This window comes from Gopherus flavomarginatus, chromosome 19 (assembly GCF_025201925.1).
Source record: "Gopherus flavomarginatus isolate rGopFla2 chromosome 19, rGopFla2.mat.asm, whole genome shotgun sequence".
In the NCBI taxonomy this organism is placed as follows: Eukaryota; Metazoa; Chordata; order Testudines; family Testudinidae; genus Gopherus; species Gopherus flavomarginatus.
The window spans coordinates 13,849,212-13,873,002 of record NC_066635.1 but is presented as its reverse complement, the minus strand read 5'-3'; the positions used below and the strand labels follow the sequence as shown (position 1 = coordinate 13,873,002).

Genomic DNA, 23,791 nt, shown 5'->3' with positions numbered 1-23,791 from the left:
TAAGAAATGGAGAAAGTCTTTGTGATGGGTTTGGTCACAGAGATCCCTTGGGACTGTCTCCTGATGTGCTGAAATTACCTCTGAGCCTATTTTTCCTGCCAGCTTGGGACTCCAGAACCCTGTCTTGTTGAGCCAGACATGCTAGCCTGTTGCAACACAGGGTCTGAACCACATCCCCAAAGCTGCAGGCTTTAAGTGAAAACAGCTTAGGAGGTTACCTGCCTCCACCACCCAGACACCCAGTTCCTAATGGGATCCAAACCCCAGATAAATCTGTTTTACTCTGTATAAAGCTTATACAGCATAAATTCATAAATTGTCTGCCCTCTGTAACACTGATAGAGAGATATGCACAGCTGTTTGCTAGCTCAGGTATTAATCACTTACTCTGGGTTTATTAATGAACAAAAGTGATTTTATTAAGTATAAAAAGTAGGATTTATGTGGCTTCAAGTAATAACAGACAGAACAAAGTAAATCACCAAGCAAAATAAAACAAAACATGCAAGTCTAAGCCTAATACATTAAGAAACTAATTACAGGTAATACCTCACCCTCAGAGACATTCCAATAAGCTTCTTTCACAGACTAGACTCCTTCCTAGGCTGGGCCCAATCCTTTCCCTGGTACAGTCCTTGTTAGTTCCAGCCAACATCTTAGGTGGCAAGCCAGGGCGCTCTCAGGACTGGGACACACACACACCCTGGCCTGGTCTGCTCCACCCCCTTTTACAGCTTTGCCACAAGGCAGGAATCCTTTGTCTCTCTGGGTCCCCACCCCTCTTTCTAAATGGAAAAGCATCAGGTTTAAGATGGATTCCAGCATCAGGTGACATGTCCACATGTCCTTTGAGACCCCAGCCTTCATTCTTCCAGGGCGTGCCCCTACACATACCCAGGAAGGTTTGCAAGTAAGCAGAGCCATTTACACGTCATTGGTTCAGAAGCACCCTTAATGGGTTCCTCTTAATATGTTTACATCAGTAATACAAGTTCATATCTTAGTCTCCTAACTCCAGACATAGAAATAATATATGCAAAGAAATAGGATGAACACACTCAGTAGATCATAAGCTTTGTAATACCTTCCAAGAGACTTTTTGCATAAAACATATTCCAGTTACATCATATTCACATTCATAAGCATGTTTTGTAAAGCATATGGAGAGCAACATCACAGTCTTTTTAAAACAAACAACCTAAAAACACAAACACTCATCGCTCAGAATACATTGAATAAATTGTCTCTCAGGGGGAACCAGAAAAAACCAAATAAATACCATTTAACTAACAATAAAAATGCTTTAAACAGTTTGATACTATTCAACTAATCATTCGAAAACCCCATACTTCACTGGACAAATTTACCAAGTTACTTAAAGGCAAGATTGACACCATTACTTACACTGAATCATATCGTATGGTGGGATTTTGACTAACAAAGACAGCTCCTGTTTAAAGTCAGTGGGAGTTCGAGGGTATTATTTTCAAAAACCTGTTTGATTTGGGAGCCTAAGTCTCACTGAAATTCAAAGCTCTTAAGTCACTTTTGAAAATTTTAGAATGGAGACCTAACACCTTTCTGTCCCTTTGAAAAACCACACCCTTACTATAAAACGGTTCCACTGACTTCAGCAAAATTATTTATAGAGTACAGTGCTACTTACCTGTAGCAAAGGTACCAGAGTCTGGCCTTGAGTAGCAACCTGGCCTGGGGGACAATGACCCTAAAGCCCTTAATGTGTGTCATGGCCATGACAGATATACAACCATAGGTCTTGGTCATGCAAGCTACTGTGTGTGGATGGAGCCTTGTACCCTAGCAGAGCCCCACGTTTGAGTATACAGTCTGCCCAAAGGGTGCATGTTGCAGATATAGGGCCTGAATTATTTTAATACAGGGAAATAGTTAACAGATGTATATCAATGTTAATTGTAATACCAGTGATGCTTTGTAACATTGTAAATTCCGTTTGTATCAGATGTCTCAACAAAATCAGACAGCTGACAGCTTAAGTGTTGTGGTTTCTTTGTTAACCTAAATATATACATATAGCAAGTTAAATTTTACCTTGATTCTCTTCCAGCTTCCCAATTGTTTCGATCTGCTCTACCAAGTCATTGGAGTTCCACTGGCTCATTCCGATGAGAATGGCACTTTTCCCTTCCACCACCTCCTCTGCAGCAAGAAAACAGAGAAGAGGGTAAACTGCAGTCACAGGCTAGAGAATAAAGACAGGATTACCTTGTTACCAACTATCATAGAAATATGCAGCTCATTACAATCCCTAAAGGGAATACACAGCACATAGCATATGCAAGATTCTTTGAGAAGGCTTCCTGCTTACACATCCACATCAGTGTGTGTTTGCATGCCAAATTCATTGCATACTGGAAAACACAGAGGGAAAGGGAATTTAGCAAATCTTTGCTGTTTACTTCTGCAATTATTAGTTGACTGAAACATTCATAAGAGGTGGAAAATCACTTGGCACTTTCTACGTGCAAAGCCCCTTATAAATATTGATTGACTGATTATCTAATTAACAGATCTAGTTGGAAATATTTTCCCTCCCCCATTGAGGAGTTCACTAGGAATTAGGGCTGTCAAATGATTAAAAAAATTAATCGCAATTAATCACACTGTTAAACAATAATACATACAATGATTTATTAAAATTTTGGATATTTTCTACGTTTTCAAGTATATTGATTACCACACAGAACACAAAGTGTACAATGCTCATTTTATATTTTTATTACAAGTATTTGCACTGTAAAAAAAACAAAAATATTTTTCAATTCATTCAATACAAGTACTGTAGTGCAATCTCTTTACAATGAAAGCTGAACTTACAAACGTAGAATTATGCACCAAAAAACAGCATTCAAAAATAAAACACTGTAAAATTTTAGAGCCTGCAAGTCCACTCAGTCCTACTTCAGGACTTGCTCAGACAAAGTAGTGGGCAGCAGCATCTCCTGAAAATTGTAACCACTGTTACCTGAAAGTGAGAACAGGCATTCACATGGCACACTTGTAGCCGTCGCTGCAAGATATTTACATGCCAGATGTGCTAAAAATTCCTATGTCCCTTCATGTTTCAGCCACCATTCCAGAGGCCATGCGTCCATGCTGATGATGGGTTCTGCTCGATAACGATCCAAAGCAGTGCGGACCAACACATGTTCATTTTCATCAGCTGAGTCAGATGCCACCAGCAGAAGTCTGATTTTCTTTTTTGGTGGTTCGGATTCTGTAGTTTCTGTATCTGAGTGTTGCTCTTTTAAGTCTTCTGAAAGCTCCACACCCTGTCCCTCTCAGATTTGGGATGGCACTTCAGATTCTTAAACCTTGAGTCAAGTGCTGTAGCTATTTTTAGAAATCTCACATTGGTATTTTCTTTGCATTTTATCAAATCTGCAGGGGAAGTGTTCTTAAAACGAACATGTGCTGGGTCATCATCTGAGACTGCTGTGACATGAAATATATGGCAGAATGCAGATAAAAACAGAACAGGAGACATACAATTCTCCTCCAAGGAGTACAGTCGCAAATGTAATTAATGCAGCAGTGGTGAGGCCCCCAGGCCCTTTTAAGTCACCCAGGCCCCTGGGTAATCGCTCACCCTCCCCGTCGGCGGGCCTGAGACCAGGGTTTCTCAAGCTTCATTGTGCCGTGACCCCTTTCTGACAATAAAAATTACTACATGACCCCAGAAGGGGGACCGAAGTCTGAGCCCCATCACCCCAGACAGCAGGGCCAAAGCCAAAGTCCAAGGGCTTCAGCCCCAGGCAAGGGGCCTGTAATCTAGCCCTGCCGTCCAGAATTGAAGCCCTTGGGCTTCGGCTCCGGGTCCTAGCAACTCTGGTAACCCACTTCGGGGTCTCCACCCCCAGTTTGAGAACGGCTGCTCTAGACCACGATGCACTCCTTGGCAGCCTTTTCAACTCAGCTTTCCTGGTTTGATGAGATTTAACTGTACTCCCTTGGGCAGGTAATGCATGTTTTATTCTAGATTTGTAAAAGGCCATGTAAAATTATGGTGTCACATAAGCAATAATAGAAATAATGTATATAGGTCCATGATGTGTGCCACGGTGCTTTGTAGTTGCTCTGTGTGATTACACAAAATAACAATCTCTGCTCCAAGGAGAGCACGGGCTAATGATAGGAATGGGAATAGAACATGTGAAAGAGTCTTACAGAAATGTCTAGTCATTATAGCTGAAATGGTTTTTCGGAAGCTCCTTGAAAAGAGGAGGGTCTGCAACTCTAGCCAAGTACAAGGAGAGACCAGAAGGAGGTAAAAGGAATCATTCAAAGAGCCTTGGAAGTAAATAAAATCTTGGATGTAATGAAGTAAGAGAGGAATGCAGTGCAGGGATTTTGGGAGTGGGGAGGGAAAGGAGAAGTCAGACATGGGTGGAGTTGTGGTACAAGATGATCATCATCCTGGCTGGAATAGAGGACAGACAAGAAAGAAGAGGGGAGGTCTCAAGCTCCGTCTACACTTAAAATTAAGGTTTGCCATAGCTATGGCAATCAGGGATGTGAAGACATCAGCCATGGAGGCAGCGTCACTTTTTTCCCCACAATGAATATAAATGAGTCAAAATACTGAACACAACTATCGATGCACACCTTGCTGCAATCCTGAAGGTTTGAACTGCTCAGTCACTGAGGCTAAACATCAACAAACTGGCAACTGAAGCATTGCCTGGTGTCTGGCAAACACTAAAAACTCTCTGGCAGACAAAGAATTGTATCAAGTTGTATGACAGTTTTATTATTTCTAAGAAATTTGAAATAAAAAATGCAATACAAATGTTTTATTTTATGATCATCATCTTCAGGGATATTATTGGCCCACTGGGAGGATCTGAGGACTGGCACTGGCCCTAAGATAATTGAGTTTGAGACCCCTGTTGTATATGAAGACTGTGGTCAGGTTCTGCTCTTGGTTCCACCACTGTAAATCTGGGATAATTCCACTGAAATCAGCTGGATCTACACCAGTCTAACTCTGGTTATGTTCCCTGAATTCTTTGTCTTTTAACCCCAATTAATGTAGCATCTTACATATACGTTTATTCTGACAAAACACCCTTGTGAAGTTTAACCCCGTTTTACAGATGGGAAAATGAGGCAGAGAGATTAAGTAATTTGCCAAAGGTCTCACAAAGTCTCTGGAAAAGCCACAAACTGAATGTCAAGTCCTAATTAAGTGCCTTAACTACAAGACCATTCTTCAAATCATAAAGTCACCAGTATACTTGAACATACAACAGGTGTACTAGTCAAACACATGTTAATACATTAAGGGCTATGCTAGAAAGTTTTGCTGCTTTAACTACACTGACACAGGTAAAGCCGAACACAGCCCCCCCAGTGTGGATACATTACTACTATTTATGGTATAAAATGCTTATACCAGTATAAGCTTATTCCAGTTCAGGATAGAAAATAAGCTATACCGGTATAATACCCTTTATTTGGGTACAATGGAATCCACACTAGGGCTTATACTAGTATGATTTTGTTATGCCACTAATTGATATTCTACACAGGTATAAACTTTTCTAGTGTAAAAAAAATCCTAAGTAAAATTCTCTCTCTAAAGATTTTAACCCAGCATGAAAATTCAGGCATTTCAATGCTAAAAAAACCACAAATTGTCCTTTAGATTTCACTGTTCTGGAATTTTAATGTCAGAACATTAATTTCTGGGAAAAAAAAAAGTGAGAGTGTGGGGTGGAGGGGGATGGGCCCACCAGACCAGTTCTCATACAAATTTCAAGAATGTTTTGTCCTTTCATCTGTGCTACATGAGCTATTAAACTTTTATCTGACAGCACAGAAGATATTATGGAATCGCACAGCCCTGCCACACAGCGAATCAGTTCCATTAGAGGATTTGTTCTTTTATCAGGAGCTCATCTCCAAAGGGGGCTGGGAAGCACAGACAAAAATAGAATGTTGCAGATGTTCTCCTTTAATAGGCTTAGAAATCTATGAAAATCTTTCCATTCGGTTTACCAGCTGTTGAGGAAGTGGGGTGCACTAGTCCCTTCTGAATGGACTTATTTAAAAGCATTTCACTGTGGATTTATACAGGCTGTCAACACAGACTGTGTACTTAGTATGAGTACAGGAGAATGCAAATGTAAAATGGGGGATTGGGAGTTCTTTATTTGCCAAGATGATGATTTGAATAATGAGCCCGGGGTAGTACTGTGGATTACAAATAAAGGTTGAGCAAGGGTAACCAGTGCAGAATCGGGCCAGGAGATTTCAGGATACACTATCTAAATTTCAAACATTTTTAAAGGGAAATTCATTTCCTGGCTCTTCAAACACAAACACAGATAGTATCTTATACCTGGTCTGTTTGATAGTGGTAGGTCTATTTGGAAGTAAAGCATTTAAATTTTCTTTTTTTTAAGGAGTACCGAAGAAAAAAAAATCTATTAAGGTTTCATACTATCATTCATCACCATAGTATCTGATCTCCTACTGACCGAGAGGTCACCCAGATCCTGCCTCTTTGTACAGACTGATGGCCAGTCTTCAAACATCAGCAGAACTGATACCAATCATGACGTGGACTTCATTAAATCTCTGGCAGCCTTTTGGAGATAAAAATTCTACTTGGGCTAACTTGCGTTCAGTTTTAAATTTTATTAAATTTTCCTTTTTCTCTAAAGGTTGTTTTGTTTTGGGAGTTTTTGTTTAGTAGTTTGGGGGGGGTTAGGGTGGGAGGAGTTGGTTTGGGTAGAAGGGGCTTTCAACATTGGGAGTTGTTGTTGTTGTTGTAGATGAGTTGGTCCCAGAGACAAGGCGGGTGAGGTAATATTTTTTTTGGACCAACTTCTGTTGGTGAAAAAGACAAGTTTTTGAATTGATACAGCTTACTCTGTGTAAGCTTGACAGTTTGTCTTGGTGGATTGGCAGTAGAATGTCTGGGCCTAATCGGGTAAAGAATGTGAGCGAAGCCAAATAGCAAAAATTAAGATGTTTGTACACCAATTCGAGGAGCCTAGATAACAAAATGGAGGAACTAGAGTTACTGGTGCAAGAAGTGAAACCAGATATTATAAGGATAACAGAAACATGGTGGAATAGTAATCATGACTGGAGTACAGATATTGAAGGGTATGTGCTGTTTAGAAAAGAAAGAAATAAAGGCAAAGGTGGTGGAGTAGCATTGTATATCAATGATGAGGTAGACTGTAAAGAAATAAGAAGTGATGGAATGTCTAAAACAGAATTTTTAATGAATCAGTAAACTTAGAGGTTGTACCGTACCACTGGAGAATTGCTAACATAGTTCCTATTTTTAAGAAAGGGGGAAAAAGTGATCAGGGTAACTACAGGCCTGTTAGTTTGACATTTGTAGTCTGCAAGGTCTTGGAAAAAATTTTGAAGGAAAAAGTAGTTAAGGACATTGAGGCCAATGGTAATTGGGACAAAATACAACATGGTTTTACAAAAGGTAGATTGTGTCAAACCAACCTGATCTTCTTCTTTGAGAAGGTAACAGATCTTTTAGACAAAGGAAACACAGTGGATCTAATTTATGTCGATTTCAGTAAGGCATTTGATACAGTTCCACATGGGGAACTATTAGCTAAATTGGAAAAAATGGGGATCAATGTGAAAACTGAAAGATGGATAAGGAACTGGTTAAAGGGGAGACTACAGCAGGTCATACTGAAAGGCTAACTGTCAAGGTTGGAGGGAGGTTACTAGTGGAGTTCCTCAGGGATCAGTTTTGGCACCAATCTTTTTATTACTGATCTTGGCACAAAAAGTGGAAATGTGCTAATAAAGTTTGCAGATGACACAAAGCTGGGAGGAACTGTTAACACAGAGAAGGACCGGGATATCATATAGGAAGATCTGGATGACCTTGTAAACCGGAGTAATAGTAATAGAATGAAATTTAATAGTGAAAAATATAAGGTCATGCATTCAGGGATTAACAACAAGAATTTTTGTTATAAGATGGAGATGCATCAGTTGGAAGTAACAAAGGAGGAGAAGGACCTTCGAGTATTGGTTGATCACAGGATGACTATGAGCCGCCAATGCGATATGGCCGTAAAAAAAGAGAATGCAGTCTTGAGATGCATCAGGTGAGGTATTTCCAGTAGAGATAAGGAGGTGTTAGTACCGTTATACAAGGCACTGGTGAGACCTCATCTGGAATACTGTGTGCAGTTCTGGTCTCCCATGTTTAAGGAGGATGAATTCAAACCATAACAGGTACAGAGAAGGGCTACTAGGATAATCCGAGGAATGGAAAACCTGTCATATGAAAGGAGACTCAAAGAACTTGGCTTGTTTAGCCCAACCAAAAGAAGGCTGAGGGGAGATACGATTGCTCAGTATAAATATATCAGAGGAATAAATACCAGGGAAGGAGAGGAATTATTTAAGCTCAGTACCAATGTGGATACAAGAACAAATGGATATAAACTGGCTATCAGGAAGTTTAGACTTGAAATTAGATGAAGGTTTCTAACCACCAGAGGAGTGAAGTTCTGGAACAGCCTTCCAAGGGGAGAAGTAGGGGCAAGAGACATATCTAGCTTTAAGACTGTGCTTGATAAGTTTATGGAAGGGATGGTCTGATCGGATAGCCTAATTTTGGCAATTAATTGATCTTTGACTATCAGCGGTAAACATGCCCAATGGCCTGTGACGGGATGTTAGATAGGGTGAGATCTGAGTTACTACAGGGAAGTCTTTCCTGAGTGTCTGGCTGGTGAGTCTTGCCCACATGCTTAGGGTTTTGCTGATTGCCATATTTGGGGTCGGGAAGGAATGTTCCTCCAGGGCAGATTAGCAGAGGCCTTGGAGGGGTTTTGCCTTCCTCTGCAGTGTGGGGCACGGGGCACTTGCTGGAAGATTCTCTGCACCTTGAAGTCTTTAAACCACGATTTGAGGATTTCAATAGCTCAGACATAGGTGGGTGGGTGAGATTCTGTAGCCTGCATTGTGCAGGAGGTCAGACTAGACAATCATAATGGTGCCTTCTGACCTTAAAGTCTATGATTCTATGATTGCCCTTAGGCAGACTAGAGCTATCTGAATCAAAAAGTGTCAGATTCTTAAGAATGGTCATGTTGGGTCAGAACAAAGGTCCACCTAGCCCAGTAACCTGTCTTCCCTATTCCCAGATTCTGGCAAAACAGAGGCTAAGGACACCATCCCTGCCAATCCTTAGGTTAGGCTTTGAGTAGCTGGAAGCTACCCACAGCCTCAAATGTCTAGGGATGGATGTCCAAGCCATACCTCTTGTGGTTGGTGGTCAAAAGTTGATGGGGTTGCATCGAAAATCACTATAGGAACTCTATGCCACCTGAGGAATTCCCTTTATAAGGACAATGTGCAAGTATCCCTTTAAGCTAGGTTTAAATCCTGCTTTGCACTGCCTGAACTGTGGTGCGGCATTATCATTTCAGAAATGTGTCAGAAAGATGCTAAGAAGCAGTGCGCTAAAGAGAGAACTGTAAAACTATTTGAGCATTAGATCTAATATTATTTTATCATTCTTCCTGTTACGTAATCCACTAAGCCAACCATTCCAGATGGCCCTAATGTTTAACATTGAGATAAAGTAAGATGAAATGGTCACAGACTTTCATAGTTATTTTTATTGGATTTTGCATTGGACAGAAAGCATTTAATATGGTCTGGAATGTGATGGAATTTAACAAGATGCACTGGCTCTCAGTATGAGCCATACTGTGACCCTGTGTCACAACACAAAGTAGTTTTGAGACACAAGCCCTTCCCATAAGTTCTGGGATCCTGACTCCTATCTAGCTGAAAGAAAAGGGGGAGGTGTGGGGATTTCCAAGCCCCAGGTTGAAAGCTCATGAACTGGTTAAATGTGAAATCCCAATATAAATATTCATTTACTTTTTCCAACCCAGAGTCCTGATGGCCCCGCTACTCCACTGAAAGCTTTTTGCACATTGAGAGTGGAAAATTCCCTGGTCTGGGACACATTTCAGTCATGACTCAACTCTTTAATCTCAGTTATTTTCATCACATTTACTCTAGAGGAACAATATCACAGAGACAGAGCGGGGACAAGCACAGAGGAAGGGAAAAAAATGAACACTCTCTATAGCCACAATTTCAACAAGTCTATGGACTGGATTCTCCACTCACATCAGCTTTATACTGCTGCAATTCCACTGCTCCATCAGAGTTATCTATCTCCAATTCACGCTTTGAGCTGGGGTGTAATTCCCAACTCAAGATGACATGCCTTTGGTAAAAAGCATATCCATGGCAGCGCAAGCAGTGCAAGGGACCGTCAGCCTGAGTACACATCCCTCTGAGACACTAGGTATGTACTCTGGGCAGCTAGCCCTGCCTGGTGCTTATACCCCATGGCTGCATTCTATTTTTAGCATGCTAGCTCGATCAAAGCTAGCAGGGGTATGTCTCCTTGAACTAGGAATCAAAGTGTAGACACACCCACTGGCACAAGTGAGAGAAGAGTCAGGCCTTTCCTGTTTGTACAGGCTGAATAGCAACAAAGGGCACTCTTCACATTCCTCAGAAAGAATATAGAACTTGTCCACCAAGAATGAAGACCGCAAGGCAATTTAGAGAAGCCCTAGCCGAAGGATACACCTACACTGCAATCCAAGGTGTGACGGCAGCTTGGGTAAACATACCCCCAGCTAGCTTCACCCACACTAGCATTACTAACAATAGCTGGATTGATGTGGCAGCGCAGGCTTCAGCATGGGCTGTACATGCACGCCGGGGACCCTAGAGACACTTACAACACTAGCATGTGCTGAAGCTTGTGCCACTGTGTCTACACTGCTGTTCTTAGAAACGCTAGCAGGGTAAAGCTAGTGCAAGTACAGCAGCCCAAGCTGCAAATACACCTCAGACTGCAGTGTCCGCCTAGTCAAAGAGGCTTTGGCTCAGCTTTCAACAATTATGCAGCAACTACGTCTCTCAGTGTCAGTGGAGTGTGGGTGGTTGGCACTTCCGAAAACCAAACCACTCATCTTTCCCCCTTACCTTCTCTTTGCATTTTGGACCAAAAGGTATTTAAAGGTGGCGATTTTCCAAAGGTGGCCTAGTGCTCCACACTGCAGAAATACAGAGATTACTCTCTTCTCCACTGTTCCAAATAAAACTTGGAACTGCCCAAAGGACAATCTAATTTACAACACTGATTTTGTTTCACTGCGTAGGAGCTTCCTGTTTAGAACCACTTCCCCTGGCCAGTGAACTAAGTGCAGTAGGCCCTGGGGGAATTTATATGACAGGACATGATGAATGATAAAGCATCTTTGCCCCTTCCATGGGATTCAATTTCTCCTTTCACTTTTATTGTTCCTTCCAACAACTTTGCAGATTCCTTGAGCATTCTTTTTTGTCATGACAAAAACTTTCTCCGTGATCCACAGCAGGGATGTATCAGCAGATAGCTATGCACTATCCTGATGTTATATACAATTAGCTATGTATAAGGAGTTCATTGCAGGCTCAGGACTGGGCTTTAATAATACATGTATGAAAAGATTCATCCAAATAGACATCTATATGGAAAGGATACTCCACGTGTGGAACAAAGTGGAAACAAGCAAGGCAGTTACACAAAGTAAATTATTTCAAAATGAGACACGAAAATAGAATATAGCTACCCCTGTTCCATTCCAATGAGCTGTGATCTCATTTCACTGAGTGTGAGAAGAATACATGACATGATGGCCTGACTTGTATTCTTGATGTTGCATTCAAAAGAAAAACACATATCCTAGGAACCTGTTTGGCTACAGTTAAGGTCCAAACTCAGACTCCAGGCCAGAAGCCTCTCTCTTTTCAGCAAAGCATTTTACTATATGCCTAAATGTTAGGCACATGCTGCTTTTCTGAATAGGAATGGACAAAAGCACAGACTTAAATGTTTTGCTGTCATGGGATAAGAAGGAAGGTCCTCTCATGGATTGGTAACTGATTAAAAGATAATAAACAAAGGGTAGGAATAAACAGTCAGTTTTCAGAACGGAGAGGGGTAAATAGCGGTGTCCCCCAGGGGTCTGTACTGGGACCACTCCTATTCAACATATTCATAAATGATCTGGAAAAAGGAGTAAACATGAGGTGACAAAATTTGCAGATGATACAAAACTACTCAAGATAGTTAAGTCCCAAGTAGACTGCAAAGAGCTACAAAAGGATCTCACAAAACTGAGTGACTGGGCAAGAAAATGGCAGATGAAATTCAATGTGGATAAATGAAAAGTAATGTACATTGGAAAACATAATCCCAACTGTACATATAAAACGAGGAGGTCTAAATTAGCTGTTACCATTCAAGAAAGATCTTGGAGCCATTGTGAAAAGTTCTCTGAAAACATCCACTCAATGTGCAGCGGCAGTCAAAAAGCACAGAGTATTGGGAATCCTTAAGAAAGGGATAGATAATAAGACAGAAAATATCATATTGCCTCTGTATAAATCCATGGTACACCCACATCTTGAATACTGTGTGCAGAAGTGGTCACCCCATCTCAGAAAAGATATACTGGAATTGAAAAAGATTCAGAAAAGGGCAACAAAATTTATTAGGGGTGTGGAACGGCTGCCATATGAGGAAAGATTAATAAGACTGGGACTTTTCAGCTTGGAAAAGAGATGACTAAGGGGGGATATGATAGAGCTCTATAAAATCATGACTGATGTGGAGAAAGTAAATAAGGAAGTGTTATTTACTCCTTCTCATAAGAACTAGGGGTCATCAAATGAAATTAATAGGCAGCAGATTTAAAAACAAACAAAAGGAAGTATTTTTCCACACGCTGCACAGTCAACCCGTGGAACTCCTTGCCAGAGGATGTTGAGAAGGCCAAGACTCTAACTGGATTAAAAAAAGAACTAGGTAAGTTCATGGAGGATAAGTCCATCAATGGCTATTAGCCAGGATGGGCAGGGATGGCATTCCCAGCCTCCATTTGCCACAAGCTGGGAATGGGCAATGGGGGATAGATAACTTGATGATTACCTGTTCTGTTCATTCCCTTTGGGGCGCCTGGCATTGGCCACTGTCGGAAGACAGGATACTGAGCTAGATGGACCTTGGGTCTGACCGAGTATGGCTGTTTTTATGTTCGCTGAATTGGAGACTCAGACCTGCTTATCATATCTGCTAGTTCCATTAACTTCATTGGGAGCTGCAGGGGCAAAGCACCTCTAAGAGCCTAATCAAAACCCCTTGGAAACACTTCAGTGGGGGGTTGGATCAGGTACTTTGTGAGGCTTTTGAATCATTTGTCTGCAGACGCCAGAAATGCAATGCAATTATCCATTGATAGTTCACAATTGTGAACTATTTCATCACTTGGTTTAAAAAGACTTCTGTTCACAGGAATGGGAATGAGAAGTATCAGAGAGACACAGTGTGCTTAGATGTGTTCCAAGAAATCTTCAAATAAAAAATCCATTATACAGCAGGTGTTCCAAAAAACCTCCCCAAGTACCATACATCCAGCGCAAACATTTCAAAAAAGTAGCATTCAAATATTTATAGCGCCAGAGAAGCAGGAAAACGTGAAGGGGGAGGGAGAAGGAGAGGTGTAAAATTTTTATCCTACACCATAAAGAAGCCCAAGTTCTGTTCACAGAATTGGAACATTCCCATAGGCTGATAAACCAGAGACTAGAGCAGAGGTGGGCAAACTATGGCCCCCAGGTCACATCCGGCCCACGGAACCGTCCTGCCCAGCCCCTGAGCAAATAGCCGGGGAGGTTAGCCCCCGGCCCCTCCCCTGCTGGTCCCCCTGCCCCGCAGCCACACAGCCATGCAGAGAGTGCTCTGGGCTGTGGGGACGCATGCTCCTTCAGGGCAGCGTGTCTGGCTCCAGCCAGGTAGCATGGCTGCCAAAGCGACATGGGAAGGGGGCCAGGGTCAGGGGGTTGGATAAGAGCCAGTGGGTCTCCGGGGGCGGGGGCAGTCAGCGGACAGGGGGCAATTGGATGGGGTGGAAGTTCTGGGAGGGGGCAGTCAGGGGATGGGGAATGGAGGGATTGGAGTCCTGGGGGGCCTATCAGGAAGTGGGGGTGTGGATAGGGTTGGGGCAGTCAGGGGACAGGGAGTGGGGGGGGGCTGGATAGGGGGTGGGGTCCTGGGGAAAGTTAGGGTCGAGGGTCTTGGGAGGGGGCAGTTGGATGGGTTGGGAGTTCTGAGGGGGGTGGAGGCCAGGCTGTTTGGGGAGGCACAAACTTCCCTACCCGGCCTTCCATACAGTTTTGCAACCTCGATGTGGCCCTTGGGCCAAAAAAGTTTGCCCACCCCTGGACTAGAAGCTGCTGTAATTATACTTCAGCCCACAGAGATTTATAATCTTGCTTCTGAAAAGGTTATTCTCTGTTACAAGGGAGTTTTGCACCTTCAAAATTAATCTCACTAATTACGGCAGGTTTTAACTACAAGCAAGGTGGTCAGGGAATTATAAATATCTACTGGAAATGGACCTTCTCTTTGAGCCTCTGCTCCTCATCTATCAAATGGGGCCAGGATTTCACCCTGAGTCTTGTCGCTTTAATCCCTGATCCTGTAAACACTTAAACACGTGCATGACATTAAACCCATGAGTGGATATGTGAAAGTCAATGGCACTACTCACATGAGTGAAGCTACACCCACTCACCCACACACACATAATTGAGCGTATATAGGATCAAATCTTTTGACTTCAAGCTCTTCAAGGTTGTCTCTTACAAAGCATCCGCACAATGCCTGCACAGTGGGGCCCTGATCACATTTGACATCTCTAAGCACTACCATGGTACAAACAATAAAGAATAGTAAGTCTACAGCTCATCAGAGCACTAAGTAGTTTCTCATGGACTAGTTATTGTGGTGTAAGAAACTATTTTGCTGATTAAATCATCACTGTATCATCAGCTATGGCTGAGCACCTTTGTTTATCGGGAGCACGAGCCACTAGTTCTGAAGTCCATGGATTTAACTGTAAATTGCCCATATATAAAGCTGAGTGGCTGAAAATGTTTCAAACTGAAATTTGAAACACAGTGCATTAAAAAAAAAAAAAAAAAAGCAACCTCCCCCCCGCCCCAAAAAGTCAACACTTTTTTCATGTTATTGCTGATGGCCTTTTCAGTTCTTTTAGGCCATATGTGGAGGTGCAAACATCTCAGCCAGATTCTGCATCCATGTAAATCCACCGGAGTCATCTGATCTGACATAGCAGTAGCATTTGACTCCTCATCTTGCAATGTCTATGCCTCCCAAGGAAGCTAGATGGACCTTTAGTCTGATCCAGTATGGCCATTCTTATGTTCTTCAGCATTATGCATTACATTTTCTTTTTGGGGTAGGATGGGAACTGTCCCAAAAGCAAACCAGTTAAGCCCAAGCCTGTAAATACATAAGCATACGTACAGATTTGCTTACACGAGCAGTCTCACTGAAGTCAATGGGACTGCACACTTGATTACGTGCTTGCAGGCAGAAGTTGCTAGACAGAAAACTCTTGCTTTCGCAACTGGCTTCTTCTGCCAGCTAGGTTTTTAACACTGCTCTGTTTATATCTGAGCAGCTCCACTTGAAGCAACTCTGCAGTACACAGCTATATGAAAGACTAAACCGGCAAGGATATAGATGATTATATATTTTGAGTCAAGGAATATCCAGGAAGTGGAACATCAGTACTTAGTACACACACACTTGGAAAGTGCCCGACATCAACGGAAATCTACATAATAGTTTCCTGCACTCAGACATCTAGAACAGCAGAATAAACAGACAAAAACATTTCAGATTCTGTAAGTAGAAAACAATGCTTGCAGAAACAACAGTGATTAAAAATGCATTTCATCTCTTCGGTGAATGTGTTACATTTGCAGGCGTTTAGCTATTAGTGTTATCAGCACGTATTGACAGGTGCAGGTCACACAGAATGTCTACTGGCCTTACTGATTTGTCTCTCCGCAACTTCTGGGATCAATTCTGTAGCATTTATAGGGACTTGAAAATAGGGAGATAATGAAGGGAGTTCAAAGATGTAATACACAGTATTGCAAACTCCAGTTGTTAAAAAAAATCATGAGTCAGGCCTCAGAATCATGAGGTTTTCTAAAAATACGTTCAGGGATTGTTTTATCTGTCTTCTAGTTTCTGAGCCTTTATGTTTAGAAACAGGTGAATAAGTGCTTTTTGATTAATTGGAAATTTTGAAAAGTAGGGGAAAAAAGTGTTTCAGATTGGACAAAAAAACTGATTTTCATTAAATCAAAAAGCTGAAAAAGAAAGTAGTTTGGGGTCAAATTAAATATTTCATTTCAATGTCAAGCATCTTTTACGTTTTTTATTTTTGAAAAATAAAATTAAAAAACTTCAAAATAAAAGTTATTTTGAACCAAATTTAAATATTTTGATTTTTCTTCTTATTTTTTCCAGGACAAAGAAATCAGCAAAACTGACACAAATTCATGTAATATTGAGGTGTCACCAAATCTTCACGTGTCGCCGAAAAAGAGTTTTGGTCAAAAAATTTCATCCAGATCTATTTAAGATGCACTTGGGTCATATTTTTAAGCTTTTCTCTGGATTTAGAAGGGAAGAAAACTTACTTTTTAAAAAAAATTAAAGCTGAGATTCTCTTCTAATCATGTGAGTTCAGGAGCACAGGCTTTAAGAAAAATACTAAATATCATTAAACTCACAATTAAAACACAAGGTAAGGAAAAACTGGCTACAATATAGTCTGACTCATTTAATTGTGCTCATATTAAAGATTTTTGTGAATTAACAACAAAATAAAAGGTTACCATACCACAAAACTGACTTTGTTCCCCTGACAAGTTTAGTTCAGATTCCTTTAAGATTCTTCATAGTACAGCCATGATTTTGTAGTGATGAAGAAGTCTCAGGGTACACATACACTGCAATCAGGGCAGAGGTGTGACTGTAGCTCATGTATTCTTGACGAACTAGCTCTGATCTAGCTAGCTCACGTAATGGTAGCAATGAAGCTGATACTCAGGGTTCCAGGCAGAAGTTACTCAGCCACGTGGTCCACTGTGAAACCCGTGTTGCCACAGCTTCATTGCTATCAGTATCCAAGCTTGCTAGACTAAACCTAGTTCAGGACAGGTACGTCCTCACAAACTGCCAACATAGACCATGACTGCAACATAGACATTCCTCAGTAACTTGAGACTTCTCTACTACACTACGCTATTAAATTAGGATTTTGGTAACTATTCCCAGCTTTGCAAAAGTGACGCTAAACTTTTTATAGTCAAAAATCAAATGATACTGAAGGAGATCAAACGAAGATCTCAATAGAATAGGAATGAAAATTTCTATGCATCTTAAGTATCTCCTGTTTCTTTTTGTAATACTCACCATTGCCTCTCCCCCCTCCCCCCAATCCTCATGCTTTTCAAAAAGAGTTCTGCACTCAACCCATATAACTGCAAAGGAACGCTAAAAACTACTGGGTATATTTCAGTGAGCAGTACACTGGCTGCATAGCCTGACATAAAAGAAAGGAGACAATGCAAACAGAGATATCAATTTTATAAATGAATGCAGCCCCATTCAACCTTTTACAGCACAGTGCTCCAGCTCTCTAAAACAATCCATTAAATACTGTTTTCTACCTTGCAACAACATTTCACGAAGCGTTTCAGAAAGCAATTAATGTGCTAAAAATAAACTGTGGAAGTGGAAAGGTGGACTAGCTGATCTCTAGCTGTCTGCTGTCTCCTCCTTTGAGAATTACAGCCTTGCCTTTGTTTGAAAAGGCAATTTGTACATCTGCCTACTTGCCGTCTGTTCCTAGGACAGACCGGCAGGAATCTGTCCATAATTGAGATTTCATGTATAGTAGAATAAAGCTAAAAGAGAACAATGAGAAAACAACAGCCCTGTTTCTTTAGAGGCCGATAGTACAGTGGATTCAGGGTGGAGCTGAGCAAAATTTGGAATTTCCACCTTGAAATTTCCTACAACATTTCATCATTTGTTTTTGCCCCAAATCCAAAAAAAAAGTTTAAGTTTTGAAAATGTTCATGGAATGGTAATTCCAGAAACGTCAAAATGTTGTTTCAATATTGTCTTAATTGAAACATTTCAACATTCCCAAAATCGTAATGTTTCATATTCGTTTATAGAACTGACCCAAAACACTTCATTTCCAGTCAGTTTAGTATTAAACTTCATTTTCCCCAAACGGCCATACGGAAATAGTATCACTTCAAAATGTTAATTGAAAAAAAAAAGTTTCAGACTAGATGAAAAATATTAGAAAAATGCTTGCTACAGTTCAAAAAGCACTTATTTAAAAAAAATGACAAAAGGCTGTTTGAAATTTTTCAAGAGACATGGCTTTACATGCTGTGCTTATAAAGCAGGTGCTAGCATTCCACCTAGAGCTGGGTAGCTTTTTTCAGACAACAGTTTTTCAGAGAAAATTACAGATTTGGCAATTTGTGTTTAGTGTTTGACAAACTGTTTTAGTTAAAAAACCCTTAAAATGTAAAATACTTCATTTTGATATTTTAAAATGAAACACTGATTTTTTCAGTCAAAAGAACTCATTTCAGAATTTCCTTTAATGAATAATTAAAAACAACCAAAAAATATTTTAAATGGCCAAAACCAAAATGTTTTGTTCTACCGCAAACACTTTTGCAACTGCCAGCAAAGTGAAAAATCCATTATTTGTACAGCTCTAGTTCCATCCCAGAACCAGAGGAGACACCAAAAGGAAACCAATGAAACCACAAAATTGCATATAAAGCATCCAGCTGAGGTTAGAACAGATAGAAAGCCAATTAAAGAAAAGCAATTCTCTTTCAGCTTTACTTTAAAACACACCTCTTCAGTTGCCAAGTAGGATATTCTTACCAAAGCCAAGGTCACTGCTATATATTGTGTTCAAAATGGATTAAACATAAAACTAATCAAGATAAAATGATGACTCACTACAGAGCCTTTCAGCATCAACTTGTTCAATGCTGCCATGGTGTGATGTGGAATTCTAGCATCCCTCACCTCACATGTTCCAAATACTACACACAGAGTTCTTCAGGGCAGTAAAGACAGCTACCAACCGCAGTGCATTGCCAATAATGTGCTTACATCCAATGCTCGAAGTCAATAAAAAGATTCTCCCATTGACAGTGAAATAGTTAAACCATATGAAGTATCATTTTCACCCACTAAGATGAATAGGGTTATTCACATCTCTCAGAGTTATTGTTTCAGGCTCTTTTCAAACTCAGGGATATTCTGCTACAACTCAGGACAGGTTTCCAAAAAGTTTTCTGTGTCTCTAGAATAACCAGAGGCTTATTCTGTTTTTATTCTTAAATGCATAAACTGAAAGCTCTGAAATACAACTAGGAGTTCTGTCTATGCATTCTCATCTAGTCCTTCATCTAGTCCTCCCTTGGGATGAGTGTCCTATACTTTGGGAAACACTGTCATAGCATTTATCATTAGAGCTGTGGGAAGAACTCAATTTTCAGTTTGCTGCCTAAAGCAAAGAAAAAAATTGTTTTTGCTTGACCCCCGCAAAAAAATATTTGTTCAAATTTTGAGTAAACTTATAATAGTTCAAAAAAAAAAGTTATTTTTGGTCAAATGAAATATTTAGCTTTATTTTTGAGGGTTTGGATTTTGGTTTTTTGTTTTTACCTTTTAAAATTAAAATTGGAAGTGAAAAGTATTTTCAAATAGAAAATTAAAAAAGTGTTTCAAAAATATCAAACAAGATGTCTGGATTTTTTCCACAGTTTTGGAGGGACTTTTTGTTTTGTTTCTTGACAGAAAGATTTCAGTAAATTCAGTATAAATTCACAAAAATGTTTCAGTCAACCTGAATCTGCATTTTTTATTGAAAAAATTTCAGCCAAAACATTTCAGCCAGCTCTATTTATATTATCAAAATAAAAATACATGATAGTTTACAGGACAGGCAGGTCATTTTAAAAAGAATGGCTTTCATTTCTGTATGGAAAAAAAATCACAAAGCAAAAATATCTTGAAACCCTGCCAGGTTTATCTAGGAGCAATAAAATCTTTGTAAAGATTCCTTTGGTTCAGAAAATGATAAATCCTAGGCAACTCGCTGAGTTCAATCAGATCAGTCCCCACAAAGCATTCAGCACAGCTGACCAATTAAAATGGTCATGGAAAGCATTTCAAGATGACATGGAGATAGCTAAAGCCAGCCAACAAGACCAGATTTTTAAAAAATATAAACAGAATTTGCGTCCACAAGAAAATAATTATACTGCACGGTAAAAATCAGAGGAAAAATAATCTGGGTTTAAAACAATAAATGTATAGAATATAATCAATATTGATATTGAAATGCATTAGTTTACAGCACCAGACAATTTGGACGGCTAGGTGAGAGTAGGAATTACAATGTCAGGAAGGGGAGCGGATTAGCAGTAGGATAGTTTTATACACTCATGATTACCAAGAAGCTGCTGTTCACCAGACTGAAAAATCTAGCTGGAATTCTGTTCCATTGTTCAAGTGTAATTTGTCTCCATGCAAAGTAAAATATGCATCATTTTTATGTGCTCAGAATATAAATATGTGATTTTCCTAATTCGAAAGACAAGGAGGATTTTTTTTTTGGCGCAGTTATCACGGACTTGTCTGGCTCATGAATATTGATTTGCACTTTACATTTAAAATGCTTATTAAAGGTTAAGGGGGGATTTTAAGTCAAAAGAATTTTAACTATTGAACAACAGCGCTTGGTTTTACTTTAATGTAAACACTAGCATTGTTGCTGAAGATTTAATACAATTAGCCTGCCATTGACTGCTTATTTTTCAAGTCACTTAAATATCAATTAAGCCTCACAACATCCCAGCAAGATGGGTCCAATATATAGTCCCACTCCAGATTGGGTAAATTAACACAAAGAGGGTCAAACTCATCTCTACCATTAGCAGGTATTTCTCACCACCGGGAGTTTGTGGCAGCATAGCTCATCGGTGAGCTTGTGTAACAGGCCCCCCTCCATTCCCAATCTGCAGAGGATAGGAGTCTGTTTCAGCCCCAGATGGAAAGCCTGGGCTCATTAGCTCAAGCTATAGCAGCTCCTGCTTTCAGATATGAAGAGGCCCAGTTCAAATCCCAGCATGTTGGCTGAGATGGCAGACATCCCACCTGCTTGCACCAGGGCTAAATTTCATCCTGTGAAATTAAGTGACTTGCTCAAGGAGTCAAAAGCAAGGCCAGAATTGGTGCTTTGTGGTTCTCGGTCCCATGCCAAGGCCACCACAGCAAGTTGAGTTGAAGCTCAGTATCTAGGAGAGCAGGAAAGAGAATGCAGGCTATGGTCTGTCTCCATTTTAACACAACCTGACAGAGAACTTTTCTAGCAGCACTGGTTCAGTTCAGTTGGGAAGCTGTTAACGTGGGCTTCAGGGCAGAAGTAGCAGCATCAAGAGAACAACCAAAAAGACGGTTCGCCAAGAATGCAACAAATCATCAGCTCAAAGGAAAAAGAAAAAAGTAAAAGATTCTAGGAGGTAGACAGTGACTACAGGAGGGCACGTAGATTCCTAGCTGCTGCACTAACTCTTGGAGTGATCAGCCTGGCCTCATGATCATCCTTAGGAAGGAATGTTGGACTCACCCCCCACCGCTGTCATAAAACTCTACCGAGAAAGTGGTTTAGATGTATCCACACTCCTTTCCCGTAGTTGGGGGGAGGGAGGGAAGGACCATGCATAAGGACCATTGCATGGTTGGTCGCCATGGATTGAATACTGGATTTCCAGATCTAAAACATGATCCTCTCCACTTTGAAGTGAAGTACTAAGTCTCCTGGCTGGGAATATTAGCAGACCTATATCCTCTATGGACCAAGCACTGGAGCAGAATGTGTAACCCACAAACACACACAAGCGTGTCAGTTGTAAGGAAAGATGAAAGCTTATTGGTGATGAAAACACACAGACAGTATGATGTAAAGAGGTAATGATGAATTTAAATTGTCCCAAAACACTCAAGTAATGAAACAGTCATCCTCTAGCTGCAGAGATTCCTCCAGCCTGTCACATAAAGGGTATTACTGAGAGAAAGGGTAGTGTTATGTTTAAGGCACTGGATTGGGAATCAAGAGACCAGGATTCAATTCCCAGCTCTACCATAGAATACCTGTGTGATCTTGGACAAGTTAATTCATTTCTGAGTGCTTCAGTTCCATCTGTCAAACAGGGATGCTCAGACCTCTCTCTCATCTCTTATCTATTTGGAGACTGCAAGCTCCTTGAGGCAAGGATTGCCTCTTACTATGGTGTACAGAGAGCATCTAATTCAATGGGGGTGCTGATCTCAACATCTGGAGATTACTGGACTACAAATGTTTTTACTAACAGTAGTAACAACGATAATAAATAATTTGATTAGGAAACTGTCTGCTGGTTTTGGGGTAAAAAAAATTAATCCACAATCTTCCAATATATAAGAAGCATTATCTCAACCTGAAACCCTGCAAAGGATTGAGAATTGTGCGTCTGTAGTATTCAGTATCATTTTCAGAGAAGGAAGGGAAGCATAACATACAGGAGAGATCAAAAGAGATCAGTGAGGGGGAAAAAGAATAACCATTTTTTCTGTGGATTTCCCTAAACCAAGCAGTTGGCAAGAGCAGATAGATCAGTAGCGAATACACGTATAGCTGTTTCTATCCAAAACACAGGTGTATGATTTTGTGTTGACTACGGAATCACTGAGCAACTGGATTAGTTGAGCAGGTGAGGTTTGCCATCAGCTGTTTTTCAGAAAGCACAAGCAGCTCACCATTGTTAAGATTTAATTGTGTCTACTGCCTCCTGGTTCAGAGTAAACCTCACATGGTTAAATTAGACAGGGGCAGATGTAGAATATAGGATGCTACACTAAGCAGTGTCCTTCCAGCTGCAAGAGTGCCACAACCAGACAGAAGAGATACTCCAAACACATGATGGAAAATGGGTGGGAGACATGGGTAAGAATTGGGTTACAGAAATAAAGGAATTGGTTGCTGAACTCGAAGTGACAGAGCCAGGCAATGACCAGTGTTTTGGGAGTGGGATTACAACACAGCTCATTGCAAACTTCCCAAACCCCAGGAGAGGTCTTCCCTGGCATGTGTAGTTGCTTCCATTGGCTAATGAGCCAATTAGGTTTGCTTGAATGGTGGTTCTCACTTCTGAGTGACAGAAAGCCTGCACCTTTATTTAGATCTAGCCAAGTATCACGTTATGGCTTCAGAGGAAGGTGCAAGAAACTAAGCAGTAGGTAGCTATGGGATAACTTGTTCCCAGAGAAAGTTTCCTCCTGACCCCCAATAGTCAGGGATTGTGTTATGCCCTGAAGCATGAGGATTTATATCCCTTCCAAAACTGCTGTGTACAATACAGCATCATTTCCCTCAGTGGCAATTAATCAAAAATTCCAGGCAATGCATCATCTTCTCTTTCAAACATTTTGCAGATTCTGAACTTTGACACAAGACTTGCAGCTAGTTTGACCACTGTGACTCTACCTTGGCTTCAAGGATGACTGTTGCACATGGGTGAAATTCATCCCTGTACAGGAGGCCAGCACATAGATCTATGCATCACTTAATTTTTTCAGGCTCTCTGCAGTAAGAAGTGCAGAGGCAGCTTACAGACCATTTGTTGGTTCCAGTGACCAGTTTTTATGAGCGGAGGATGTTAATTAATGAAGAGGCAGAGTAATATTGTCCTTTTCACCCTT

At 40.7% G+C, this 23,791-nt stretch overlaps 1 protein-coding gene across 3 annotated transcripts in view; it reads right to left on the bottom strand.

The window, feature by feature from the left end:
* Positions 1 to 23,791, bottom strand: part of PITPNM3 (PITPNM family member 3) — a 344,508-nt gene that overhangs the window by 177,487 nt on the left and 143,230 nt on the right. For all 3 annotated transcript variants that reach the window (XM_050929606.1, XM_050929607.1, XM_050929608.1), the window contains exon 3: positions 2,071 to 2,178. In XM_050929606.1, the coding sequence (XP_050785563.1) occupies positions 2,071 to 2,178 (108 nt within the window). The remainder of the gene's footprint in view (positions 1 to 2,070; positions 2,179 to 23,791) is intronic.